Source organism: Scyliorhinus canicula, chromosome 8, assembly GCF_902713615.1.
Source record: "Scyliorhinus canicula chromosome 8, sScyCan1.1, whole genome shotgun sequence".
In the NCBI taxonomy this organism is placed as follows: Eukaryota; Metazoa; Chordata; class Chondrichthyes; order Carcharhiniformes; family Scyliorhinidae; genus Scyliorhinus; species Scyliorhinus canicula.
The window spans coordinates 52,171,132-52,183,313 of NC_052153.1; the positions used below are offsets into that span (position 1 = coordinate 52,171,132).

Below are 12,182 nucleotides of genomic sequence, written 5' to 3' on the forward strand. Positions count from 1 at the left end.
TCTCCCCTTCCCCCTCTCTGATCCTCTCCCCATCCCCCTCTCTCATCCTCTCCCCCTCCCCTCTGGTCACCCTCCCCTCCCCCCCCCCCTCTGATCCTCTCCCCTTCCCCCTCTCTGACCCTCCCCCCCGCGGATCCTCTCCCCTTCCCCCTCTCTGATCCTCTCCCCTTCCCCCTCTCTGACCCTCCCCCCCTCGGATCCTCTCCCCTTCCCCCTCGGATCCTCTCCCCTTCCCCCCTCTCTGATCCTCCCTCCCCTGATCCTCTCACCCTCCCCTCCCCCCTTTCTCCCTCCTCCCCTCCCCCCTTTCTCCCTCCTCCCCTCCCCCCTTTCTCCCTCCTCCCCTCTTCGGCAGCAAATGCCGATCGCCTCAACTGCTCACTCTGCACAAGAGCCCTGTCGGCTGCGGGCCTCCGGTGGCCGCCAACAGGGTGCATCGGTGGAGGAGCGGCGGCCGCCGAGCAGCCGAGCGGCGGGAGGAGCTGGGCGAGGCGGCGGCGGGAGGCAGGCGCTGGGCAGCCCGGGCTCCGGGCTCCTCTCACTGCGGCTCGAGCCGTGGCACAGGGGCGCTGGCAGCTCCACCCCGGCCGGCCCGCACTCTCCAGCCCAACCCCCTCGGACACGCTCCAGATCCCGGCCAGGACTCGGCGGCCGCGTCGCCAACTCGCCTCCCCGCGGCCAGCCGGGGGCAGGAGGCCTCCAGCTGCAGCAGCGGAGCCAAGCCGGCTGTCAAAGTCACAGCAACTACCCCGCTCTGGGGCACCGAGCTATGGACACAGCGACAGGAGGACCCCGGGCAGCAGGTAAAGGGCACGGGCTGAATATAACTTAGTGATCAGAGGGGGGGCTGGCAAGGGGCGGACCCCGGCCCTCAGTGAGCTGGGACACTGCAACTTTTGGCCGCTTCTGAACAAGCTGCTGTGGCTGGTTTGGGGGGGGGGGGGGATCCTGGCTGGAAGGAGGATATCTCGACAGCCTGTGTGTGATATCAGAATTTCTAACTTGTGATTGTCATTTTAACAAGGGGGGAGGGGGGTTGTAGATTTTTCCAGACACAGCTCAGTATTAAAGGTGGCCCTGTGGCAGAGATTAACATCTCTGTCCAGATCTCTCCGTTTGGCCGCTCTTCAGAATCGATGCACTTTGGGAGAGTTGCTGAAGTGGGGCACTGGAGGGGACGTGCAGTAGATTAGGGAGAAAGCCTCCCTCCTTCCTGAATATAGGAGGGAGAGGCAAGTGCCGAAGAGGCAAACCTCACTTCATTTTGAGGGGAGGTATCGCAAGGACTTTCGAGACCTCAAACGACCAAAGCAAGCAACAAGGACAATATCTTTAAAGTAATAAAACGTCGGTCTATTCGCAGGCGCACCGTGAAACTGTATTACACCGAGCCATATAAGGCAATGGAAGAGCAGATTACAAAAAAACTTGGTCAAGGGGTGACTAAATGGAGGAAAGCGAGGTGGAGAACTGCAAGGTGGGAGTTTGGGCCGAGGCAACTGGAGGCACAGCCACTGCTGGTGGAGTGATTAAAGTCAGGGTGCACAGGAGGCCAGAATTAGACAAACGCAGATACCCCTCTGGGCTGTTCTGGGCCTGGAGATCAAAGATGGGGAAGGGCGAGCCCATGGAGGAATTTGAAAACAAGAATAAGAATTTTAAAATCAAGACTTTTCTTGATCAGGAGCCAATGTACCTCAGTGAACACAGGGGTGGGGGACTGGACTTGGTACGAGTTAAGACATGGATTCAAAGGCAGTAAACCCCTAGCTAAAGGAATAAAACAGAAAATACTGGAACTATTCGACAGTCAGGTAGCAGCTGTGGAGAGAGAAATCGAGTCAACATTTTAGGTCTCTGACATCATCTGACTTGATTTTTCAGAATCTGCAATACTTTTACTTATGCCCTAGCTAAAGATAAAGAAGAATATAGCAGAACAGTCTGCACTTGCTTTTTATCAAAAATATCCACAACTTGTTACACCAGGAAACACAAAATTTGAATTTGGAAGTTGTTTGCATAAAATATAATGCTTGGAAAAATTGATTTTTTTAAGTGACAAAAATTAAGAATTCCTTCAATTCTTCACCAGCTTTTAATTCTGCTTGTTACCAACTGTTCAGAACTGGTTCATGCTGCTTATCTTGTTTTGATTTTCATTGTTATAACTTTAGAAAATGTCTTGTTTGTCAGCTCTTCCCCAAGTTTCCATTCTAAATGTATTCACCTCTTCTCAAGGATGATTTGCATGTGCTGTTTCCCTTGCACAGTGATTTCTGGTGGGTGCATTTATACTTTTCTGCCTGAATAAAAACTGTTCCCAGCCCAGAGCTGACTCGGAACATGCATTGTTTTGCATTTACTTCTAAAACCCAAATCAAAACCATCTTTTGTATCCTGAAAGGCATTATATGATGATATATTAATATACAATGTCGCTATGGTGCACAATGACATATTGTGCTTTAGATACAGCTTTAGCAAATGTCTTGCTTATCCTTTGTGAATCAAGATTCATTGTAGGTTGAATTGCCTCACTTCCGTATGATTTTAAATAAACAAGATTGGTTTAACTTGCACTCAATGTGACTCAGTGATTATTAAGTTGCTCAGTCTGTAGATTTCTACGTCAAAAGCAGAACTACTGGTCTTGAAACAAAAGTTAGTTTGTTTTATAATAAAGGTTGGGCTGGCTTCCCAGGGCTAAGTAAGTATAAATAGACAACTGAGCCATACAGACCAATGATTTGACGTCCAGTATGATCTGAGTGAATTTTTTCCATTGGTGTTGTGGTTGACTTTAGGAGGCCAGAATTAAGGATGGGAAGAATAGCCTTCTGGAATGGTACCCAGAAAAAGTCGATGCCTTTTTAAAAATAGTGAAAGTGGGAGACGACTAGAAACATAATTGAAGCATGACAATGAGTCCGTGTTCTTGCCTTTGGAGTGCCTGCTGTCTATGAAACAGGGTCATGCTACAGGATGATGGAGACCTGAGGTCACAATTTACCCCATCCAACCAGATTGAAAGTATAATATTTTCAAAGTTTTAATTCAGATGACCTGCTCATTCAGGGGCTGGTTTAGCTCACAAGGCTAAATCGCTGGCTTTTAAAGCAGACCAAGCAGGCCAGCAGCACGGTTCGATTCCCGTACCAGCCTCCCCGGACAGGCGCCGGAATGTGGCGACTAGGGGCTTTTCACAGTAACTTCATTGAAGCCTACTCGTGACAATAAGCGATTTTCATTTTCATTTCATTTCATTCGTTTTTTTTTAGCAACAAATCCCCACTTCTCTGTTCAATCAAATAATCGGTTATATCACACTTTTTAAATGCATACATGACTTTGAATTGGAGCAGGCTGTCGCACCAAGAGCGACAGTTAATTATTTTTGCCATTTAACTTCCTTTGTTCCTGTCCCGGAGGTGATGACTCGTGCACATGCTATAAAAGTGTTGTCCCTGAGTTCCTTACCCAATCAGTTACACTGTAAACACAACCCAAGTTTGCTTGACTGAGTGACTGTGCAACATTGGTGAATCTGATCCTGTTTTTTGTTCTGTCCACAACAGCAGCAAGAACCTGAATTTGTATGATCCGTATTGAGTAGAAAAACATTGCAGGGAGCTTCACAGAAGCATAATTAGACAACAATTAGATGTTGGTCAGAATAAAAGGTATGGGGTACAGCAGGTGTGGTTTGGCTAAAATTTTTATCTGGGAGGTAGATTTGACAGTGATTAAAGATTTAGAGAAGGAATGTGCGGCATTCTATTGGTGGGATGAAGGGAGATGCACAAGAGGCTGGATGTAGATCGCCTGTTATGGAGGCACTCTGGGTGGAAGAGATGGGTATGGTGTTGTAGTGCTGGAGGAGGTTAGGGAAAGGGAGAGGCAATGCCAGAAAGGAATTGAATGTATGGATGAGAATTTTACATTTGAAGCCTTGCTAGGACTGGGGATTATATAAGTTATGATGTATGGACGTTCTGAATCTATTGTGGATTGAGGCTGAGCATCAAATTTTTAGAGGAGATGAAGTTTTCAAAGCATAGGAATAGGACACCATCTAGGAGAGCATGAGAATATTTCAGTCATTAGGCCATAAGAAATAAGAGCAGAAATAGGGGGCGAAATTCTCCGACCCCCACGACGGGTGGGAGAATAGCGGGAGGGCCTTCCCGACATTTTTGCCGCCCTCCCGCTATTCTCCTCCCCCCCCCCCCCCGCCGAAGTCCGGACCCGAATCGCTGCCGCCGTTTTATTACGGCCGGCAGCGATTCTCAGCTGTTAGATGGGCCGAAGTCCCAGCCCTTTCCGCCGTTTTTACGAACGGCAAACACACCTGGTCTTGCCGTTCGTAAACACGGCGTCACAAACTCGCTTTTTATAACCATGGCACCGATTGGCACGGCAGTACCACGGCCGTGCCAAGGGTGCCATGGGCCTGCGATCGGTGGGCACCGATCGCGGGCAGCGGGCCCGATGCCCGCGCACTACTTGTCCTTCCGCCGCCCCGCAGTATCCATTCGCGGGGCGGCTGAGGGGCAACCCGGCCCGCGCATGCGCGGGTTTCGCGCAAAAACGCGATGACGTCACCCGCGCATGCGCGGGTTGGAGTCTTCCAAACTGCGCATGCGCGGCTGACGTCATATGACGCGTCAGCCGGCGCTAACTCCGGCAAGCGAGCTTAACGATTTTCGTTAAGCCCGTCTTGCCGGAGCCTACGGCGTCGGGCTGCTAGCCCCGACCGGGGACCAGAATCGGTCCCCGGTCGGGAAGGGGCGCGCTGCCGTAAAACCCGCCCGGGTTCTACGGCAGCTTTACGATTTCTCCCGTTTTGGGAGAATCTCGCCCAGGATATTCAGCCCCTTTAGACTACCCTGCCATTCAATAAGATTGTGGCCTTAACTCCACTTTCCTGCAGGGTCATTGAATATTTTTGAGGCTGAGTTAGATAGATTCTTGATAGGCAAAAGAGCCAAAGGTTATGGGGTGGGAAGGCAGACAAGAAAGTGGCCATGAGGCCGCAACTCAATCAGCTATGACCTTATCAAATGGCAGAGCAGGCTTGAAGGGCCAGACACCTGCTCCTAAGTCCTATGTTCCACATTCCTGTCTGCTTCCCATAACCTGTTACTTCCTTGTTGTTAAAAAATCTCTCAAACACAGCCCTGAATATATTCAACAACCCAGCCCCTACAGCTCTTTACGATCCTCCAAGAGAAGAATTGCTTACTCACCTTTGTCTTAAATGGGAGACCCCCTTATTTTGAAACTGTGCTCCCTAGTTCTAGATTCCCCATCAAGGCAAAACATCCTACCAAGGACATCCACCTTGTTAAGTTCCCTTGCAATCTTGTATGGTCCAAAAAAAAAATTTTTCCTCTCATTCTTCTAAACTGCAATGCGTGTAGCCCTAACCTGCTCAATGTTCCTCATCAGACATCCTCTGCACCTTCAGGGGCTAGGCCGACACCGGAGTGGTTTGCGCCAACCGGCTCCAAAGGACCTCCTCCGGCCGGTGCGAGTTGGCGCATGCACGGGAGTGGCAGGTTAAGGGGGGGTTGTTGGGTTACGGGTATAGGGTGGATACGTGGGTTTGAGTAGGGTGATCATTGCTCGGCACAACATCGAGGGCTGAAGGGCATGTTCTGTGCTGTACTGTTCTATGTTCTATGTTCTATGTTCTATGTTCTGGCTTCACCCCAGCGCATACGCAGGGGCGTTCTTCTCCGCGCCGGCCATCGTAGACTGTTACAGCAGTTGACGCGGAGAAATAGAGTGCCCCCATGGCACAGGCCCACCCGCAGATCGGTGGGGTCTGATCGTGAGCCAGGCCACTGTGGGGGCACCTCCCAGTGCCGGATCCCCCCGCGCCCCCCTGAGGACCCCGGAGGCTGCCCGCGCAGCCAGGTCCCACCCGTAAGTACCTGTTGTAATTTACACTGGTGGGACTGGCCGAAAACGGGCGGCCACTCGGCCCATCTCGGGCCGGAGAATCGCCGGGGGGGGCTGCTGCTAGCAGCTGCCGACCAGCGCGGCGCGATTCCCGCCCCCGCCAAAACCCTGGTGCCGGAGAATTCGGCAGCCGGCGGGGGTGGCATTCACGCCCCCCCCCCCCCCCCCCCCCCCCCCGGGCGATTCTCTAACCTGGCAGGGTTTGGAGAATCCCGCCCGAGGAGTTTGGGTTTCCCAACATTAAACTAGAGAAAATTGTGGCTAACCCAAGACTGTTGGATTAGCAGTGTGACTACGCAGAAGTGGTTGAGAAGTAGAGCTGGGTGCGGTCAGTGTAAATGTGGAAGCTGACCCCACATCTGCAGAAGGTGTCGCCAAGTGACAGCATGCATTTGAGGAAGGGAAAGGTCTCAAGGATAGATCATTGAGATATTCCAGAGGTAATGGTGCAGTAATAGGACAGAGGTACGCTGGGTAAAATTTGAGAGTTAACAATGGAGTCAGGCAAGACAATGCCAGTCATCTGGACAATGAATGCAAAGATATTGTGGGAGGATGATGTAATTGAGGAATGTAGAGAGCTTATAGAGGGGGAGAAGGAAATCTACCCACTATGGTCAATCAAGGCTTTGCGGGATAACATTTGTTCATGGTTGTATTAAGACAAAGTCCCTTTAAGCACACAGATTGGCTGTGGTCAGTACACACATTCCACTCTGGACCTTATTTAGTGTCTGTTGTTTTCTCCTCAGAACCCCACCAGGATGAGGCAGATGCAGAAACATGTTTGGAGAGATTCAAGCATAGAAGTTGCAGGAATTATAGCCATAGATTAAGATCTATTGGATTTATTTAACAATTTTTTGCAGAATTGTTTTGAAAAAGCATGGGGCAAATTAAGTACTATCTGTAACTTGCTTTCTTTTCGCAGAGGGCCTCATGTATGTATTTTACTCAGTCTTGAGACTTTTGTATTAGTACTGACTGAAGTATTCACCGTAGTAAATCATCGGTAAAATCATGACATTGCTTACTCTGCTATTGCCTTGTCCTGTATATATCACATTACTCCTTTAGCAATCTTTTGTGGAATTCAGTATCCAAGTTACTGTCTGGCTGCATCGCCACATTATTATGTTGTAGATGTGCACCTTCAAGCAGATTGAAAATGCACAAGGTGACTGCAGAAGACAAAATGACATTATATGTAGTACTGAGTCAATTTGCAAAATAACCATCGGATTTTACCTGTTAATATAAATCATACAGAAATACTTTCCTTTATTAAGTCTCTGCCTTGGGATATTAAAGAATGAGCTATTCAACAAGGCATCACCTGTGCGGCATGACTTCAATAAAGTATTATTCCTTTCAGCTTTACTTTTCAGATGTAAAAAAAAAACATGCACTGTTAAACATTTTCAGTTATTTGTTTGTAATACTTCAAATTATTGACTGGTTTGTGATGTCAGAGGCCTCTCCCCTCTGCACATTGACTATTGGTCACTCTTTAACTTAGTTTTCTTAGATTCACTGGTACATGTGTATTAAAGAAGTCAGCTCCAGATATGTCCAGTCAAGCATGGAATTCAGACATGCCACACCACTACCCCATCACCCAGGCATAGATTGTTCATGGTCAGTATGTAAGGCTCAGGAGACTTCACTGGCATCCAAGGTGGAATTTTCAAGCATAACAGAACTTGATTTTTTGTTTGCGATACTTTCTCTCTCTCCCCCCCCCCCCCCCCATTTTAATTGGGCCAACCATATCACATCCCAGAGTTGGGCAAGCTGTGAAATAGGGCTGGAGGGATTCGGGCTAGTAGGGCCATGGTACAGTTGGATTGTATAATGGGTACTACTGCTCAAGCCCGTTCACCCAGAGATACTGTTATATTTTAGCTTCCTCTTCATGTTTGTCTGAAATAATTGTTGAGCGTGTTGATGTTTGAGTTAAATTGAGTTGGTGTTTATTGATTTTAAAAGGACCATGGGAAAGTGGTCTATCAAATGGTTTATGCTGTTTGGTGTAAGTTCTAAATGAAGGAAAATTGTTTTTTTTACAAACTAACCCGTTCTATACATTCTAACACAATATCAGGAATGTTCTATGCTTTAGTATGGGAAATGTTATGCAACTTCTAAGCTAGATAATTTACTCCAAGGATCAAGACTATTACTTTTTTCAGTTTCCTGAAATGCTGTGAATGAGATTTAGCATTCCCGGTCTGATTTCTCATTTAATCTCTGGTGTCACTATTAAATAGGAACATAAATCCTCCAAAATTGGTGCCATTAATATGGAGAGAAATAAATCTTCATTGCAGGCTCTTGTTATTTACATTGAAAATGCATTTAACTAATAAAATAGCAAACTTTCATTAATTAAAATGGTTTCCAAAATTGTTACACCCAGATCAGCCATGATCTTATTAAATTGCGGAGTGGGCTCGAGGGGCTGAGTGGCTCACTGCTGCTCCTAATTTGTCTGTTCGTATATTGTTTTCCATCACAAAAGTGTATCCCGAGACACTCTGCTACTACCAGCCCTTGATTTCCAATATTGCAATAGTGACTATCAGTTAATTGACTGTGAAGGATTGTAGGATAGCTTGAGGTTGTAAAAGGCATTATATAACTGCAAGTTATTCCTCCTCTTCTCTTTACTTGGGTTAGCTCCATGGATGTTGCTGCTAATCAGGTTTATAGATAATGGGCGCGATCTACCGGCCACACTGCTTCGAAAAGCCGTGGTTCAATTTGGCCGGTAAATGCTGGGAGACCACGTTCCGTGATCACATGAGACGTCACGCTGTGAAGCCTGCAATTTGTGGGGGGGATCGGAGGCCCCCAGCTGCTTGCCTTCTGGGCAGGGTGGTACCCTGGCACAGCTGGTGCCAGCTGGGCACCCTGGCAATCCTAGTCAGGCACTGGCACCCTGGCAGTGCCACTTTGGTGCCAGCCTGGCATTGCCAAGGTGCCCAGGTGGCACTGTTGGCTGGCAGGGGCACTTCCAGGGTGCCAGGTTGGCACTGCCAAGATGCCAAACTGGCATGTTTCTGCGGTGGTGATTGGGCCGGGATGCCCGTTGCGGGTGTGGGTGGGTTGCAGGGGGAGGGTCCAGGGACCCCCTTATCGTGAGTTGGGGTTTGGGGGTGGGTTTGGGGGTTGCAAAGGGAGCTCAAGAGATTTGGATGTCATTTAAATATGGAGTCCCAGGGCAGCACGGTGGCACAGTGGGTTAGCCCTGCTGCCTCACGGCACCAAGGTCCCAGGTTCGATCCTGGCTCTGGGTCACTGTCCGTGTGGAGTTTACACATTCTCCCCGTGTTTGCGTGGGTTTCACCCCCACAACACAAAAGATGTGCAGGATAGGTGAATTGGCCACGCCAAATTGCCCCTTAATTGGAAAAAAATTAATTGGGTACTCTAAATTTATAAAAAAAATAAAATATGGAGTCCCGATCTCTCACTGCACTGAGGAATTCTGGCGAGCAAAGCTCCTCCGTGCAGAAAACGGGACTGTGTGGCCTGGCAGGACTGTTCCTGTTCTAACCAGAGTCACATTGGATAGTGCTGAGTTTCACAACGCTGTGAGTGCCGGGAAACACATGGCTAAACGCGCTCACTATGGGACATAGTTCCCATTTGGGTAGATTGCCCCCCCAAACTTTTTGCATATCTAAACTCCTGAAGTGTTCCCAGCAGGCAGTGTTTCATTTGTTACTTCATAGATTTACAGGCCAGCCACCAAAGCAACTGTGTGGAGAAGTATGGTTTCTTAGTCTGACCCAGTCAATGATGCCAAGTCCTACAATACAAACTCAGATTTAGCGAGGTTTGAGTAACCTTTTAATTTACATGACACAATAGGTGGATTAAAAGAAAAGTGAGGAATCCCGTAATGAGCTGGTAGATAAAGAGAATTTTCATATTAGCACTCAGTTAGTTGCACCAGGCCTTTGCCCAGTTCGTGCTGAATCAATTGATTTTGGTCTGTGTAGTGGGAGTGTTGCAGTTGGCCCAATGCTCTGGATAAAAGTAAAATTTGCCAGACTTCCCATTTCTAATAATCCGACAACAGCTTGCATTGATATCGCGCCACCAAAACTAGTAAAACATTTCACAGGAGTGTGATCATACAAAAATTGACACCCAGCTGAAGGAGGAGATATCAGGACAAGTGACCAAACTACTTGGTGAAAGAGGTATGTATTAAAGAACATAGGGCGGCATGTGGCGCAGTGGTTAGCACTGGGACTGCAGCGCTGAGGACCCGGGTTCAAATCCTGGCCCTGGGTCACTGTCCGTGTGGAGTTTGCACATTCTCCTCGTGTCTGCGTGGGTTTCACCCCCACCACACAAAGATGTGCAGGTTAGGTGGATTGGCCATGCTAAATTGCCCCTTAATTGGAAAAAAAATAATTGGGAACTCTAAATTTAAAAAAATGTATTAAAGAGCATCTGAAAGAAGGAGAAGTGGAGCGGGAAAGGTGTTTGGGGAGAGAATTCCAGAGCTTGGGCATAGACAGTTGAAAGGACAGCTGCCAGTATTGGGAGGGAAGGGACTTGAAGACACACAAGTCATCAGAGTGTGAGGAAAGCATATTTCTCAGTGGCTAGAAGGGCTGGAGGAGGCTACAGATAGGGAGAGATGATCACATGCAGGGAGTATAACTCGTAGATGGGAATTTAAAATTGGAGTCCTCCCCCCTCCCAAACAACCTCGAAGGACTCAAGTGCTTCTGTCAACATAATGCTTCCGTATTCCAAAATTATTGATAGAGCTAATTGAAATGGACAAGATTTCTGAAGATTTTAATTGTTTGAAATGCTTCTCCTTCTTAAAGTCACTGCTGATGTCAGTGAACAAAAGGAACTGAAATGTGCATGAGATCACATTACCCACAGATCTGGTGCTGAATCATGAATGTCTTTGCGACAAATAGAAACTTGCAATCATTATGAAGGAGCCACTTTTAAAATTGTATGGAAATGCTTAAATAAATGGCTAATTATGCAAGGGATAGAGATGAGTACTCTATATCAACCGGCTGTTGTTTTAGATTGCTTTCCTATTCCCCAAGTACATTTATAGTCAGCAGCGGCTTTTGTCCACACAACTCGTCAATCAGAGAAGAAACTACGAACACCGTTTAAAAATGTATTTATGGTCGAAAGCTTATATATACAAAAATGGAGACAGAATTACTATAGGCATTTCTCTCAGGTATTTCGTGCAAGGGGAAGCAGAGCTTCCTTAACTGGATCAATAGATCAAGAAACAAAGGAACAGGCAATGTGATTTCTTCAATGAGTGTGATCAATGATGCAAACACAGCTTTGTCCAATTTTTAACAAAACCTAACTCCAGATGTTTCACGTATTTTGACAATCAATGACAAGACTTGTATATATTTCACAATGATCATCGATGTGTAGGATACGTATGAAATAATCCAAGGATTATTAGAAAAAGATTCTCTATACAATATATTATATACAGAGTCCATAATTAATTGGTGGAACTTCCATCAGATTTCTGCTGTCTTTTGGGAATGCGAATGTGACAATATTTGCGGAATGCACTGAGGTAAATCGTGTGCTCACTATTTAACAAAGCTACTCGTTAAAAACCTGAAGGAGAAGCATTTGAAACAATGAATTTCCGGGAAAGAAATCAAAATATTTTGTGGATTGACCAACTCCGTTTTCAAATGTGCAACATATCCGAGTGCGATCATAATGATGCACCTAGCCTAATGTTTATGCAAATTACCATTTTCTTTTACTTTTTACATAAAAGTAATGATTCTAGACCTGCGGTCTGATGAAAATATTTTGTGTTGTTTAGGGAAGGGGATAAAGTGCACATCATCAGGTCCACCTTGTTATTTTCAGGCTGGATACTGACATACTAATTAAACAGCCCTAGAACACACAAATGCAGATTATTGCCCTTATTAGACCAATATTTTCCCCAATTGAAATGATCGGACACTTTGCTACCCTATGGATGAAAAATAGGGGCACTTACAACAGTGACTATTGCATTTTTGCACCACATTCATTGTGATGTGTTAGATGCAATAAACTGCCCAAAGTAATAAGACATTCTGAGTTTATAGGCTGATTACCTCAAAAAATCTTTACATGATTAAGATCTGCAGAGGTTGACAAAGGTAAGACCAGTAGCCAAACAATATGGAATA

General features: G+C 46.7%; 1 protein-coding gene across 2 annotated transcripts in view; it reads left to right on the forward strand.

Annotated features, from left to right (window-relative positions):
* The first annotated feature begins 317 nt into the window (after window positions 1-317).
* Window positions 318-12,182, forward strand: part of LOC119970251 (E3 ubiquitin-protein ligase RNF38) — a 237,422-nt gene continuing 225,557 nt past the window's right edge. The window contains exon 1 of one of the 2 annotated variants that reach the window (XM_038804563.1): window positions 318-803. In XM_038804563.1, coding sequence (XP_038660491.1) covers window positions 359-803 — 445 coding nt within the window. In that variant the 5' untranslated portion in view covers window positions 318-358. The remainder of the gene's footprint in view (window positions 804-12,182) is intronic. The other variant, XM_038804562.1, reaches the window with a different exon arrangement.